This window comes from Hippopotamus amphibius, chromosome 2, assembly GCF_030028045.1.
Source record: "Hippopotamus amphibius kiboko isolate mHipAmp2 chromosome 2, mHipAmp2.hap2, whole genome shotgun sequence".
NCBI lineage: Eukaryota > Metazoa > Chordata > Mammalia > Artiodactyla > Hippopotamidae > Hippopotamus > Hippopotamus amphibius.
The window spans coordinates 69,652,164-69,669,192 of NC_080187.1; the positions used below are offsets into that span (position 1 = coordinate 69,652,164).

Here is a 17,029-nt window from a genome sequence, read left to right on the forward strand (position 1 = left end):
GTAAATGGATGTTATTTATCTCAAGGGAGAATTATCTTTCTGGATTATTCAACACAATCTGTTCACCTATATACTTCCCCACTCTAGTTTTAAAAGGCTTCCAATCTCATATGTCTACCAGTTGTTTTATGATCAGTTTTGCAAACCACTATCGAAATTTCTAAGATGCCTGATAATGTCGATTATTATAAATATAAAGGAAGCCTCATGAAACATTATGGGATCAGCCCAACTCACCTCGATTGTAAAGATGCAAAAGTATATCCATCAAATGCTTCATTAAACTGGACATGACACACTGTTTATATTCCTGATGTCTGCAGTTCCTTAAGAAAAATGAACAGCCTCTACCATCCATACTACAAGAAGAATAAATCACATCTGAAATCCCACGCCAGAATCGCTTTTTAAGTGAAGTACCATAAATGCAGTCGCAGGGAAAACTGCAATTGATCCACAGGGATATCCATTATTAGCTATTACAGGACAGAAAAGGCGCAAATCTTTCTCATTAGACCCATCTGTTTGTTGGAGATCAGATGTCCATGGAATGATTCTTCTTCCCTGGGTTTACCTTCGTTGTTGAGCTGGCCTGTTCTACATCTCTCTTCATCTGCTTACATTCACCCTCCATCTATTCCCTGTCTTTCCTTCCTGTTGGATACATAATCAGCCTGCCTCATCAGATCTTTTCCTTTCCTCCTTTCCAGCTATGCTGTCTCTACGATGAATTGATTTCTTACTGTGCATGCACCAATCAACCTAGTGCTATTTAATTCCATAAAGGTTATTTATTTAAACAAACATTTTAACTTGATGACTTCATAAAAGTCATGTCTAGAAATTTACACATTGACGGCCTAAAGAACAACCTACAAATACTCTAATTTGGAATTCTAAATGATAGATTTGTAAGGGAGGGGAATACACATGCATGTATATATCCTTGTGTCTGTGGATAATATGGAGATCTAGGACACTGTGCTGAGGAAGAGCCATAAACAAGATCCACACAGTTCCTGCCCAAATCCAGGCAGTTTATATTCTAAGGGGGTGTACAGACAGGTACCCAGGCATGCATTTGCAGTACTAAGTGACCTGTGGTGGGGGGCTATAAGAACACACAGAAGAGACACACAGCCCAGAGGTAGAGAGGCCAAGGAAGTTAGCCAGAGGCAGAAGCCATGAAAATGGTATTCCTGGCAGAGAGGACAGCCAGTGTGAAGCCTGGGAGGTAAGTGAGACGATACTTGCACAAGGGAATTTAAAACTCAGAGAGGCTGCATCATCATATTAAAGAAAGGGAGAGGCAAAAAAAAAAAAAGTCTAGAGAAATGGGTTTGAGTTGGAGGATGCAGGGTTTTTAGGATGTGTTAAGAAATTGTGAGTTTTTCATATATAAATATAATGCTATCTTAATTTAAAACATCAATAGCATATGGGGGGAGTGAGGCAAGCAGGTCCCAAAATTCAGATGAAAAAAAAAATCATGCAAGAATAATCCTGAAAATTCTGAAAGTAATTGACAAGTAAGACTAATACTTCAAGTAGAAAAAATATATATACCAAACTGTTATTTTATATGAGTGAGGGAAAGTCTGAATTATATAATCCATGGTGTCAAGAGACCTGATGGTCTGATTAGCGATCTTGAAAAAAATATAAAACAATTTCTTTTTTTGCTCCTTCACTCCTTATATTTTTAAAAGCCAGGTAGAGCAGAACTTTAAATACAGAAACATGAAATATTAACGGTAACAGTAGAAAATATAGGAGACTTACTTTATACTCTTATAGAAGGGAAGACTCTTATAGAAGGGAAATGCTTTTTACTACGAAAACTTTTAATTCTGTGTTACCAAAAAAAGAACTATAATCAACATCAAAAAAACAAGCAAAACATTAGACAAAGCATAAATTTTCTTACTGTTAAATAGATTTTAGGAATCGATTTTTTGAAAAGGTCACCAATCCAATAGAAAAACAAAATGGCTAAGGGATACACAGTTCACAGAAAAAGAAATAAAAATGGCTTACATATATATAAAAAGATTTTTAACATGGATCATAATTACAGAGCTGTGAACTAAAACAATGATGTGACACTATTTCCCAGGAATATGACTGACAAAAGTCAAAAGGTTTGATAACAAACAGTATTGGCTTGGCTATAGAAAAACAGGTGCTTCCAGTTTGGGTGGGAGAATAAAATGATGTGATCTTTTCGTAAGACATCTTGGCAATATCTATCAAATCATAAATGTCTTGAAAATGCCCCTGTAATTCAAATTCTAGGAACTTTTCCCATAGATAAAATCATGCATGTGTGCAAGAACTTGAACACAAGATTGTTCAAGTGTAGCTTAGTTAAATAAAATCTATTTATTCAATGGGTACTGTGTGGCTGTGAAAAAAATAAGGTTGCAGTACATATGCTGATACAGAAACATTTTTTAAAATATATTGTTAAGTAACAAAACACCAAAATGTATAACATACCCCCTATTTGCATACAAATAAAAGAGTATATGTGTGTGTGTGTATATATATATATACACACACTCACATACTCATGTAATGTGAGTAGACTATTTCTAGAAGCAGACATACAAACTAAAATCAAAGTTTCTACTGGAGAGAGAGGCTGAGGAATTGGCAAGTTGGAACCCATGATAGGAGGGAGACTAACTTTTCAGGATACACTTCTTTATACTGTTCATACCTCTTAGGTTCAAATATAACTTTTTTAAAAAACTAATTACTAATAAAATGCCATGCAATAAAGTTAATGCATTTCAAAGAAAAAAATGTGCAAAGTCACTTTAAAGACTCAGAAAGGCTCCCGGGCTTGAGCACGTCTTGGCTAAAGGCACTAACCTTTCTAAAGAAAGAATGTGTCAATCAGAATTGGTGCCAGGCAGCGAATGAAGGAGAAAGAAAGGAGTGTCCATCCAGGGTACACAGGTCTGGGCCAAAGTACTTCAAGTTCTGCATCCCCTTTTGTGAGGGCTCTCCCATTATGGAGATGGATGCCTCAGGCAAGCTTAGCTTAATGCCATTGAATGTTTTAAATGCAGAATTAAGTGCCCTTGCTCTAATTCCAAGATCACCAAGCAAGCTTCCAGTTATAATTTGTTCTCCTTTATAGATCTGCTAGTGTAGAAAGCAACTGTTATGCTGATCTGTATATTTGGGTCTATGTGATAGTCAAATGCTTCAACCTGGTTTGGTTTGTTTTGTTTTAACCGTAAAAAAAAAACCAACTGCAGACTTTATTTTAAGAGACAGGGGGAGTCATGGGGCAATTAGAAACAGTGACATAAGATCAGCATTTTACAAAGACCACTCCAGCACTGTGTGGTATATGGGTAGAGATGGGGCAAGACTGGAGACCAGGATGCCACATAGGAAGCCATTGCAGCATTGTAGGCAAAAATGATGGTGGAATGAATTAACTTTTTGGTTATGTAAGTACTTGTTTGATGTTCCTTTCCCCTCCTAGACTACAAGCTTGGTAAGGAGAAGAAACCAGGTCAGTCTTTCTTATGATCAGATCCCAAGTACTTAGCATGACACACAGCAGATCCTAGTTAATATCCGTTGGAAGAAAGAACAAATGAGTGAATGAATGTGGGCAGCAGAGATAAAAAGAACTGGTTAAATTTAAGAAATATTTAGAGAAGATAATAATCGAATGAATACAGGGGTTACAGAGGGGAAGGAGCCAAGGTTTTGGGCCCTCAAAACCTTTTGACTGAGTGGGCATTGGTGCCTTCCATTAAGATGGGTTTGGGGTGACAGCGATGGATTTAACTTGGAAATATTGAGCGTGATGCACTGTGACATATCCAAGAGGAATGTTCAGTAGGCAGATGGCCCAAAGGTCATCAATGATAGTTGATGGGGACAAATATTAGGACGTCAGTACCATGAGAAGACAACAGAAGTTACAGGTGAAGGTGATATATCCCAGGAAGAGATGCAGCCCTAGGACAGAAGCCAAAGGGACATCAACTTTTAAGAGAGAAGCAGAGGAAAGGAAGCCCTTGAGTAAGATTAAGAAGAAGACTATCCCTAGCCAGAGGGATAGGGAGAAAACAAGGAAGGTTCATTGACACCAAGGCCAAAGGAAAAGGATGCTTCAGGCGAGAGTGAGAAATGAGGCCAAGTTCCACTAAGAAGCAAGTAAGAAAAAGACAGAGAAACATGCCTTGGATTTAGTCCTATGAAGGTCTTTGGAGACGGCAGTGGAGATCAAGTTTGATGAAGCAGTGGGTTGAGACTGGATTGAGAGGGCAGGAAATAGACACAATGAACACAGCCCAGGCTTCTAAGACCAGGGGTTCAAGGGAGAAAAGAAAGGGCCAAGGCTACAGGGAAATGGAAGGAGAGGGAAGCAACAGGGCTAAAGGAATACTTTTCTCAGATGGAAAAGACCTGGTCCTGCTTAAATTCTGATGTTGATAAGAGAAAGATACTTGAAAATACAGATGAGAGAGAGAAAATCATCAACAGAGAAAAGTTTAAGGGGATGGGAAATGTAATAGAGGTGGAGTGATTAGTTTCAGCCAAAAGCACGCCAGCCCTTCCCCTGTACCAGAAGGGAAAGGTTGGTTTCAGATACAGGCAGTTTGCTAAAATGGAATCTGAGTGGATGAGGCCACAAAAATATCACAAATATTGACAGAGAAAAAAATAACCAAACTCAGCTGGGTCACTACCATCATAGGAAGCAGTGATGGAGAGTGCTCACATCCCGTGTACACATCTACGCCTCCCACTACTAACAGTGAAAGTATGCACATTTGGGAGCAAGCACCCTTTGCATGTGGCTCCATGTCTAGCTGAAGCTGAAACAATCACCATATAAATGTGGGTTGTAACCTCATGTGCACTGACTATCCTTATCACACTATATTAAAATTAGATCCATCTCTCCCACTAGATATAAGCTCCTCAGGGGCTTCTGGTCTCTGTGAAGTACTTTATTCGTTTGTAGCATCACCAGTGTCCTCAATAAGCACGAGTTGCACTGAACTAATGTTTGCATGAAGTTTGAATTAGATGGCAGCCCACAGGACAATCAGGAAATATAGTCCAGCCAGAAGGAAAGGAAAAGTTGACAGGGCGGAAAGATGAGATTTGATTTCAGGACACATTCCTGCTTTGGAGGTCATGGAAGGTGGAGACTGGCAAAGAAGCAAGCCAGTAAGAGATCCCTCCAGAGCACCATCCACAGAAATGGGCCAAGGGTGGCCTGAAAAGGTCAGAACACACACACAGTGACAGGTGTTCTGATCAGATGTGAACATATGGATCAGCTGATGCAACTGCCTAAAAAGTGCAGGTAGACAGTAGACGTTAAGAAAACCATCTCCAGGGGAAAAAAAAAAAAAAAAGGTTTGTTTCAATGAGTAGGAAACCTTAGGAGCACCACCACCCAGGTTGGCAGGGAGCAGGTAACCTGCAAAGTCACCTGACCCGAACTGCCGAGGTGGACTTAGAGAAACTCACAGGTAGGACTCTGTTGTTTAAGCCACCAAGAGGACTGGAGCAAGCTCTGGGTTGGCCCAGAGGAGGAGGCAAGGGTGAATTCCAGAACAGAAAAGGAAACACGGGTGCCCGTGGCTGACTGATTCAGAACCACAGAACCTTTTCGAAACCAACATCCTTCTAAATCCCAACCTTCAGTTTCAGGATGAGGGGACTGGCTGGTGGCATCTCATGGCTCACCCAGGGTCCCGGGTGCTGACACCGTGAGAGTGTGGCTATGAACCCCAACCCCCATCTCCCCATCCAGGGCCCCTTCAGATACACCAGGTTCCTGCATGCTGCTGCCTCTCTGACTGCGCTAACCTTAGCAGGCCAGGTTCAGCTGGAACCACGGTGGCGATCCACAGGTCCTGCAACCCAAGATTTCTTCGCAATCCATGAAAGGGGCTTTGCAGCCAAGCACCTGCCCGAGCGTGTGTGTGTGTGTGTGTGTGTGTGTGTGTGTGTGCGCATGTGTGTGTTGGGGGCAGTGGGAAGGGGATAAGAAACACCACCAGAAACAGAGGAAGGAGACTGAAGGGTCGCAAAGGGAAAAGGCCAAACTCACGAGTGCAAGGGTAACACGCCAGGAGCATTTTCCCCCATGACACTCTGAGCTCTGGGTGGCAGCAGAGGGGCTGTGAAGTAAAGCTGAAAGCAGACCAGAAAGGGGATGTGGTTTGGGTTGGTTAGGTTTTTCGGAGAGAGGTACTTGTTTTTTTTTATCATGCCTTCCCAGAGAACTTAGCAGCCATCGTGTCAAGCTCTCTGGCCCACCACTCCCCAGCCCCGCACACACTGCACGAAGAGTAAGCCCAGGCCTAAGAAGGGATGCAAGCTGTCCCCACTGTGAGCCACAGTCAGAGAATTCTGGCTCAGGCCCCTCTGCCACCTCACAGCAGGGGACTCAGGGACACATGAAGTAGAAACAACTTTTATGACAAAGATCAGAGTGTAGAAGAGCCCATCTTTTTAAACTGCACTGTATTTCAGAGATCGAAAGCCAAATTTCTAATGTCTTTTGGTTTAAATGACACTATTGTAGCATTGTTTGAAAATACCTCACTGACAATTTTTTTGTTTCTGTTGAGAACTATTCAAAGAGGATAGACACACGGGTTTCTGAGTAGCCAGGTTGGCTGACAGAGTCGCTGCTCTAAAGCTCACATACTTCATCCAGGGAAGACTTCCTGTCAGGTCCTCATGGAGAGAAAGGCAAAACGATTCAAACAAATGTTTAAGAGGTCTGGGTGGGGATGTAATGCACAGCACGGTGACTATAGTCAACACGACTGTACTATATATTTGAAAGTTGCTAAGAGAGTAGATCTCCAAACTTCTCATCACAAAAAGAAAAGTGCTATGTGTGGTGATGGATGTTAACTACATTTGCTAGTTAAGATGATTTTGCAATATATACGAATATTGAATCATTGTGTTGCATGCCTGAAACTAACATAATATTGTATGTCAATTATATCTTCACTTTTTTAAAGTCTGGATGGTTTAAGGAAGTGAATCCCAAATTCTTAGAAAAATTTTACAATTCAAAATAAATAAGTCTGAAAGGACCACACCTAGTAACGTTTTATACATATATATATATTCATAGACACACTGTACACACATAAATAGAATTTTAGGGGGTGTGTGTGTCTGTCCAAGAAATATTGGGATAGGAAGATTACAGGAAAGGGTGGGGTACTAGGTAGCAATAGGGCATTCTTTGAAATAAAAAGGGACTCCAAATGATGTGCGGTTACTAAAATTTTTATTCTATACTAGAAGATGCCATATTCCCAAGGGCATAAAAATCATTTATCTCTTAAGAGTGTAACAGGTTATAAACGAGGAGATAAGAGTGGAAGGGAAAAGACATGGGCTGAAGCCTCGGTCCACCTCCTTCCCACTGCCATGCTGTTTAACTTGTGAACATTTATCTGCATGTCTACACTTCTCCTAAAATTGTCTGCACTCTCAAGTCTCAAGGACAAATTTGGGCAGGTGGGGCTGAGCAGACACAGCCCTGAGAGAGACACTGGATAAAATTCTGAGTTATGCTCCGCTTGACCAGAGAGCCCTGGGCAAGCCAATCAACCTGACAGTCCCTCCGAGGCTGTCAGGACCTTCCCACCTACTTCAGAGCAAGGTTTTAAACCTAAATAAGCAGATGTCTGTAAAGTGCTTTCCAGGCCCCTTGGGAGAAGCCCTGTGTGAAACCAGAGGTATGTCTCAGAAACATGCTTATACCGCAAAAGCCTTAGCACAGGCTGGGTACAACATACAAAATGGTAGCAGAATGAATTCTGAATGTGAGTCAACAACCCTTAAGCTTGCTCACTGGCTCAGCCATCAATCTTGGGGCAATGAGAAGTCAGGGGGAAAGAGAAGGCTGGAAAGAATAGTACTTGCTGGCCACGGGGCTTTCATGGGGGCTCAGACAGACTTTGTATAAACAGTTGTGGATTCCTCCACTTACATAACTACCCCTGACTGTGGCAAAGACTCCAGGGCAGCAGCCTTCATTCCACTCTGTCTGCTCTGCCCACCCTCCAAACCCAATCCACCGAGATGGTCTAGCAGGTGCAAGGTCAGCGTCTCTCATTGCAGCCAACTCATGAAGGCTTTTCTCTATAGCCGGACTTTTTATGTACGCATCACTTAGAGAAGAGGAAGACTTAAAATTAAAACAAACAAACAAACAAACAAACACACTCATAGTAAAGTAAATAAAACAAAAAACCGTATTTCTTCCCGTGTAAAGATCAGGTCATTGCTTCGGGATCGGTAGCTCATGAACTTAGTAACTGCTTTGGCTCCAATAGAGATGTGTTCGTGTAGACCTAGCCAGACTAATCTTGTCTTCACATCTCTGATGCTTCTAAAATGGTGGGCTGGAGTCAGGATCAGTCCAAGAACACAGAAGGTAGGGGAGGCATCCCAAAGTGTGGGCCTTGGCACTTCCTTCAGATGCTAGGAGAAAGCTTCTGGGCCCCACGATGTCTTTAATGCACCATGGCCTTAGAAGCGACTCTCTTCACTGTCCCTTGTTCATGCAGGGGAGCTTGGAGCAGAACATTTCTAAGGCCCCTTTTCCCTCCGTGATCCTGATTTTAAGTGGCCCTGTGACCTTGGTCTCATCAGCCCAGCACTAACATGCCATGAGTCTTGTTAGCAGCTCATATTTAAAAAGACATGGATGTACTCTGTAATGACTTATATGGGGAAAGAATCTTAAAAAGGGGGGGTATATGTACATGTATAACAGATTCACTTTGCTGTACACCTGAAACTAACACAACATTGTAAATCAACTATATTCCAATAAAAATAATTAAAAATAAAAATTTTCAAAAAAGACATGGATGGCTTGGGGAACTAGGAGCAGACACTGAAAGCATGCACATAGGCCATGATAACACTAAAGGTCCTCATTCTCTCACTGCCAAGCTCTGAGCACGCAGCACCACTCTTTTCTTGATAGCTGATGTATAAACTGCACTTTCTCTGCAACAAAAGCTTTGCGGCACTTCGGAATCAGAGCATGGAATGCAAAGCCCTCGGTTTACATCTGACAAGTTCAGGCCCAGGGACATTAAGGAACGGCTTCAAGATCAGGTAATTCCTGACTCAAGCTTTCTATAACGCATGGGGTTTTTTTGAAATATGTAAGCTTAGTACGTATACATTATTTTTCTTCCTAGGTTTATAACAATCTCAAGCATTCATTCACTCCCTCATCTCTGAGATCAATATTTATGACTTCCCAGCCCACAGAGCAAAGTGGTGGTGAGAAGGTATCCTGATTATGTGGGATCTTTCCCTCTTTTAATAGAGATCGATCAGAAATCAAATATGGAGCTAAAATTATCAGGCCACTGCAGGGCTCAGATCTCTGCCACCTGGGGTGTGGGATTTGTGTTTTAAAAACTTAGACCAAATAGATTATGAAAATGATCAATCAGCTATTAATAGCTCAAGATTCTGGTTTTTTCTATCCCTTTCTTTCTCTCACACACATCAAACGAGAAAAAAAATTGCTCTAAATAATGTCTCTCCCAAATCATCCAATTGATTTGTAAACACTAAGAAGAACTAAAAATTAGCATTGCTCTAAGGAGCAATGCTAATTTTCTACCCTATAGTCTTTGAACCTAAGAGAAGCTCTCTAGAGAAGTGGTAAAGTTAGTTGGAGGGATAATGTCAGGGTATGATATTCAATAGCGGCTTGATAATGTTTCTTTTCCTAACAGACAAGATGAGCAATGAGTTAAAACTGGAGGCACTTGTTTGGTACCAAAAGTTGAAAGAAAGAAAGATAGAAAGAAAGAGAGAGAGAGAGAAGGAAAGAAGGAAGGAAGGAAGGAAGGAAGGAAGGAAGGAAGGAAGGAAGGAAGAAAAAGAAAAGGAAGAAAGGAAGGAAGGGAGAAGGAAAGAAAAGGAAAAGAAACCAAAAACAGAAAAAGAAATTCAATTCCCTTTCCCCAGCTAAACAAAAACTTTAGGTTTTATACCCCTACAACCTAGAGATAGTCAGAGATCATACAGAATGTTCCTGGGGAGAAAGAGACCTCAACTCTCAGCTGTTCAGCCAACTTTTCAGCTTAGAAAATGTCTTTACAAGGGAATATGGAAACAACACAAACAGAGGTTTATGGAATAGAAACAGTGAAAGATCTTAAACAGAACTAAACTCAACGCTGGGAAGTTTCTCAGCATCACATCATCTCAACTTCCCATTACTTGCTTGTAATAACATATAACCCAGGCTCTTCTCTTAACTCTAGTGCTCTGAATTCCCATAAGGAAATATCACTTTTCGGAGAAGAAAAAAAAATCAAACACATTTTCCTGTATAGTCAATGAGAGGTGATGGAGAGGGGGAGGTGCAAGAAAGTACGGTCAGAAGGTCACGGGGCTTTTCAATTGTTTCACCCAGTGTAATAAAAACCTCCTTGATGTAGAGATAGAAGGTATGAAACTCAGAAGATTTCAAATGGTTATGCCGAGCTGAATTCTGTAAATACCTTCACCAGGAAGATAGCATGTTTTCAACTCCAGCTTGCACGTTGTACTGAATAATGAATGATGTAAATAAGACTGCCGTATTTATTAACAAGTCCAGTGTGGCTCATACAATCACACTCAAAACTTAGTCTGTGGTTCTTAAATGCATGTAAAGCACAATCCAAGGCTCTAGAAGCCCCAATGGAGGGGCTGAGAAGTAAATAGCAGAGTAATAAAATCTGATGCCTTTCACTGAATCTTTATAAATGCCAGAATTTTTTTAGTACAATTAATGGCAGTGAAAAAGCTTACTAAGGTGAGAGAGCCAAAATCAATGTATTAATGACATAACATTACAGCCGCTTAACCAAGCCAACAATAAATTGCACACAGAGGCTCTGGCAGCAGAAGCTACAAATTCTATTTATATTGTACTAAGACGGAAAATATTAGACTGGTCTTCAAATATTAATCCAAAATCAGCGAGTGTCACCAAAGAAATTTAGAAATAAAGGGTCATTGCTGAGCTTCATAAAATATGGGCAATATAAAAATGCATGCCCTTTCACAACCACATGAATATACTTAACACTTCCTACATGGGACACTTTTTGTCGTGTTTCTGACCAAATTTTTAAAAATCCATGACCTATTTTATATTTCAACCACACCTTTTACCACTGGATGAGACAGAATTTGTCCTTTGCAAAACATTTTGCCACATTCTGAGACTTAAGTGCCTGGTTACATAACTCCAACCACAGACTTGACTCTTGAATCCCATTTATATGTGACAATAGTATTGCTTGTACATTTAACTTAGCACTGCTTCGGTATAACCATCTCCAAATAACAGAAGCTGGCACATATTGGTGGTGTGATGTTGGGCAGGTGTGATGTGTATCTATAGACAGAATTAGATCTAGACAAAGGTCACATTAGTGGGTAAAGAGTATGAGACCGTGTGAAAGGAAGATTTTTAATAAAATAGGTTCAAACAGTGACTCTGAAAACAAAGTGTCAGTGTGGCTTAAAATATGTATGTAGAATCAAAAAATAAAATCCTCTCCCTTAATTAGTCTATACATATATTTTTTAAATGTGGGCTCTCTCTGAACCTTAAAAGGCACAGTGGTTGTGCTTTCCCCCCAAAATATAGATATTAAAAGATTTACTATCTTTAAATAATATAATAAACTGTTGTTTCAGCAAGTTCTAATCACAGTTTATTTAGTTACATTAGCCTTATTTAAAAAAAACAGAAACATATAATTTCAGCTAAACTCCATTAAACTAGAACTTTAAAACAGGTTATTTTAGGAATACCACTGGGTCTAATAACAAAGTAAAAAAAAAAAAAGTGTAATTTGGTTCCAACTGTAGCTGGTATCTACTGGCCAAGAATTTAAAAGCTGTTCAAGCAAATATTAATATGTAAGAAAGAGAGCACAGATGGTGTCATATAAGGATGAGAGTGAAACAAGCCCAACCACTGATGTCATTTTGATATCAAAGCAGCAGAATTCAAAATAATTATATGACGTGCTTTCCAAACAAGGATTTCAATACGTTTTACAGATAAAGACACTGGGACACAAACTGACAAGACTCAAATAAAGCTGAGGGAATGAACAGAGAAAAGTACTTTTTCTCAGAGCTCACCTCTACCAGCCTGACTCATGTTTCTAACCCAATTCTCCATCCTCAACACTCAGCCTGCACACCTCTCAATTCTATCAATCTCGGCGGATTTTCAAATTAAAAGAAGACAACAAATAGAAATTAGGAGTTATGATTAGCCATTATTAAATGAATAACTGTGACAAATGCTTTGGTAAATGTAAAAAAAAAAAAAAAAAAAAAAAAAAGCCTGAAAATAGGAATCTGCCATCAGATAAAAAAGAAACGATTGTGAGAACTAACATATGAAAGCTCTACTCAAATCTATCAATTTCATATATATCAGGCAGCTAAGACCACTAAGGCGTAAAATAGTAATTTTTAATTCTTCCTCCAATTATGGCCTTAAAAAATACTAAAATGAAAAAAACACAAGCCCTGTTTCTGCCTTCATTATATCACTTAATACAGAATTTAAAAACAATCACAAAAGAAAACAATATCTAACTGTATACAGGCACTCCCTGTGGTCTCAAAATAGTCTGAAGGGCTCTGAATTCCATATGGCTTCCTCCATCTGACTGCTGACACCCCATCTCATGAAAAACACACAGATCCTGACAAAAGGCCACGGACACTTTGACCAGCTTGGCGAGCCTCGACCAGCCCAAGCCAGGGCCGGCGCGGTCGGGGCCCTACCCACCCTTCCTCTCCAGCCCTGCCTGCTGTTCTCTTTGCCAAAACGATTGCGATCCGAGCATGCCGGATCCAGCCTGACAGTTGGCTGCTCCCGGCACATCTCAGTACTGCTGGGCCGGCACGTTTCTCCTCTGTTCTGTTGTCATTTCCTTCTGCCCGAGCCTTCTAACGTGAGCATCACCAGCACAACAAACAACAGAGACTGGGAAGGTCTCTTACTTACATTAAAAAACAGGTTGCCTCGGTCAACTACGTTGGCACAACCAGGGTGCGCGTTATCCGTGGGGGGGGGGGGGGGGGAGGAATGCATGCGCACTCGCCAACCGGAAGGCCACAGCCCAAGCCCTACTTTCGGGGCTGCCTATCGTGGTGTCAAACAGCCTCAAGAAAACCGGGAGAAACTCTGCCTTACAATCCTCTATATGGATGAATAAAATCTCCTATTAATGAAACATATAAAATGGCAAAATCCCTAGGGGGAAAAATCTCTAGTGGAAGGGACAGGCAAATGCTGGAGAAAGGATTGGTGAGTTCCTACTTGGTAATAGATTTGTCACAAGGCATCAGAAGAGGAGGACAGAAATACACAATTCTGCTTCTCCATCGGACCAGGGCAAGCTCCAGCATTTCCAGGGACCTAGGGGTCCTAGGCTAAAGGCAACATTCATCAGAGTATTACACACTGCTTTATCATCCAACCTCGTCCTGGGAACTACTCAATGTGCAATTAAGATTTATAATCCAAATGGTCTCAAAATTATATCTCTGGGAAGTCAAGTCCAAATTAAATCAGACCAGGCTTTTAGGCTTCCAACGATCACATTTTCTCTTTTGAGCCAGTGCATTTCAACACTCAGAACTTCTCCTCTTACAGATCATTTTCAAGGCCATCTCTGGATGCAATCTCCTAAGCAAAATCTGATATAGAAAATGAAAAGGGAAATTGGTGAACTTCAAACCTCAGAGAAAGAAGCTAAGGGGGAGAATCTAACTTCCTTCAGCAGATTTTTCGAAAGTTAATTATTTTAACCTCCTTTCTCATAAATATTACTGTAACTTCTCTTATGAAACAAAAATGTCTTTAAAACTAAGTTATTACATATGGAAAGCCTAAATAAAGCACACCCAGCAGGGTTTTGAAATATAAAGTGCATAGGAATATAATACAATAGACATGTATTGTTTAGAACATTTTAAATTGTCCCACTTCTCCCCGTGTTTGCAGCCCCAAGGCAGTGAAACAGGTAACTGACTGATGGCCCAGCCCCACACCTCTCATCTCTGACTTCTCCCCAGACTTGAAACAACATTCATGCCCAGGACGGACCGCCTGGCCAGACCCGACCCTAGAGGCAAGGAGAGGAGGAAGGAGGAAGAGCACCAGGAACTCACATTTCGGTGATGTTCTCAGGGTCTGCACTGGTAGAGTCCAACCTCGGAAAGGCCAGGATGCCAGGAGAAGGGTCGCTGCACCAGATCCGAGAGGCGCTGCATTTGCAGGATGTGGGACAGGCAAGAGCGGCCCTCCAGAAGCCCACAATCAGCCAACAGAAGCCCCAGAGCCGCGCCATGGCGGGCCCATGCCACCTCGTCCAGGACGGCATTCCTAGCCACCAGTGCCAGCCCGAGTCGGCCTGAGTACGTGTCCCCGCGCTGCACCGGCCGGCCTCCCCTGCCGGTGCTGGGTGGCCTTTGCCGCGCTCGCCTCTCTCTCCTCGCGGTGCTCCTGGCAGGCGCGCAGAGACGAGCGTGTCCGGGGCTGAACGTGTCCTGGCGGGCGGCACCGTTCACAGTGGCAGGGGCATCTCCGGCCTCCTCACAGGGGGCGCTACCGCCGCTCCGAGCTGCGCCGCGGCCGCCGCTGCATGGCCCGCGGAGCCGAGCACCGGCCCGCGGCGCTCCCGGGACGCTCTGGGGCGCAGGCTCCTGGCTAGACGCGCGCTGGGATCCGGGACGCACCTCGGGGCTGAGGACAAACAGACACGCGTAAGACTGAGCTCAAGAGCCCATCCAGCACGAATTTGGGTACTCTCCCTCCGCGTTCGCGTCACCCCCACCCTAGCCCAGCTGCGAGGCTGTGAATGGATGAGTGCCCAGCTCCGGCCCCAGAAATAAACTTGCCCCTCGATGGCACTGACGCCGTGGAGACACCAGTGTGCCCACCCACTCCCGGAGCCTGAGGTTGAGGGAGGGGAAATGGGGCAAGGGTCCCAGAGACAGGACTCCATGGCTCGGGCCAGGGGTAGGACCCTTTAAAAGGAAACGCGGAGACTGCCGGGGACGATGGTTCCGCGACGGGGCCCCCGAATGATGCTGCAGAATCCGCCACGGCCCCTGGGCGCTGGGGGCGCTGGCAGGTGGCGCGGCGCGTCCCACCTGGGGAGCCGCCGCGGCCGCCCCAGGGGGGGACAGTGAGGGCCGAGACGATGGAGGGCACTGTCCGCGCTGCTCACCCGGGCTCCGGCGCCTACCGCCCGCCGGCGGCGCCTGGGTCCAGGCTCCTCCTGCCGCTGGGCACGGAGCTCGGAGAGCGCGAGCGAAGGAGCTAGCGAGGCTCCTGCTCCAACCCAATTCCGGGAGCCGCCGCCGCCGCCGCCGCCGCCTCTGCTACTGCTGGTGAAGTGACGTGAGGGCTGACGCAGAGCAGGGGCAGAAACTCCAGAAAATTAGTCTGAAATCCAAAAACACACACGCTCATACACACACAAACCCATAACACCCTCCAGACAAAAGCATCTGGGAGGGGAGGGGAATCTGGGGGCGAGCGGGGAGGAGGGAGGCATCGGTGCCACTGGCCAGAAGCACACAGCAGCAGCATGTGGGAGTTCACACACGCTCACACCCGCACACAGCCTGGCCGTGTAGACGCGCGCGCGTGTGTGTGCGTGTGTGTGCGTGCATTTAGATCCAGGTACCTCTGAGATGAACCGTTCCTCCGCTCTGACGCCTCCCAGTCCCTAATTCACACCACAGTCTCTTCTAAAATCGCAGTAGAGGCCGTCTCCCTTTTTGAAATGGAAACCGGGCTCGGTTCAGCTCTGAAAAATGCGCTGATTCTTATTATAGGAATCCTCCCTCCCTTCTCCCTCCCCGCTGCATTCTCCTTTCCCATCCTGCCTGAAAGGGAGGACGAGCTATCCTAAAAATAAATAAATACTGTAAACATCAAAACGTGTCCATCATGGGTAACCAAGGATAACCGCCCCCATTCTGGGCCATCTATTTGGGCATCGATGTTTTTGGAGGGTCTTCCAGTTAGTGCTTTGGCAGAGGGAGAGGAGTCTCCAAACGCAACTCTAGCTCTCTAAGTGGGTCTTTTTCCTGCCGTTTTCTGGCATCACACACCCGGGAAACAGAGACATGTGAGGGGAAGGGAGCGCGCCTGACGCGTATTGGGTTCCCTAAATGCGCGGCAGCAACCCTGGCCTGTCCGATGTGTGGCGCCGCGCGTCATCTTCTCTCATCCTTCAACCTGGCAGGATGCAGCCATTCCCAGATCTTAGCTTCACTCCCCGCGATGCCCACCCCCACGCGGGGAACCCAGAGCCCTTGCTCCCCTGCCGTACCTTGCGCGTTTTCGTGTGTGCGCGGGTGTGCGCGAACGCTTGCCCTGCGCCGGCGCTGCCCGGAGCACGACAGACATCCACCTACTGAGAAGCCCGGCGCGGGCAGAGCCTCGGGGTCTCACTAGAGACAAACGAGGCGATCCGGGAGGGTCTGGTGACAAACAGTAACTGCTCTGCGGGTGCAGTTAAATGATGGCTGCGGGGCATTCGCGAGCCTTGTCTGAGAATCCTTCTTCCCATTTGCGGCTCGGAGAGTCTGTTTTTCCGCAGTCATTTAAAAGGGAACTGGGAAAATGCACCGCAGTGCCTGACACTTCCGAGGGCTCTGGTGCCCCCGCGCGGGGAGAGAGCGCCCGGCACGCTTGGGAGCACCAACCCACGGCCGCGGCCGCGCCGGGCACTGCGCGGGAGGCGCGCTCTGGCTTCCAGATGCGCAACCGGCGGCGGCCGACGCGTGCGCGCCAGACTCAAGCGCGGCTAGCCAGTCCTCGCCTCGCTTCCGCCCCGGGGAAAAGGTGGGCAGCCCTCCGCGCGAAAAAGGGCCATGTGAGGGGAACTCATTCAAGGATAAGAATGGTCACCGATCTGTCCGAAGATGCTGGGAG

The 17,029-nt window shown here is 44.5% G+C and overlaps 1 protein-coding gene across 4 annotated transcripts in view; it reads right to left on the bottom strand.

Moving 5' to 3' along the window:
* NTRK2 (neurotrophic receptor tyrosine kinase 2) overlaps positions 1 to 16,667 on the bottom strand; it is a 345,813-nt gene extending 329,146 nt beyond the window's left edge. For 3 of the 4 annotated variants that reach the window (XM_057722523.1, XM_057722521.1, XM_057722520.1), the window contains exon 1: positions 14,251 to 14,622. In XM_057722523.1, coding sequence (XP_057578506.1) covers positions 14,251 to 14,462 — 212 coding nt within the window. In that variant the 5' untranslated portion in view covers positions 14,463 to 14,622. Of the gene's footprint in view, positions 1 to 14,250; positions 14,825 to 15,311; positions 15,530 to 16,424 lie in introns of those variants that run through there. The other variant, XM_057722524.1, reaches the window with a different exon arrangement.
* Positions 16,668 to 17,029: the final 362 nt, after the last annotated feature.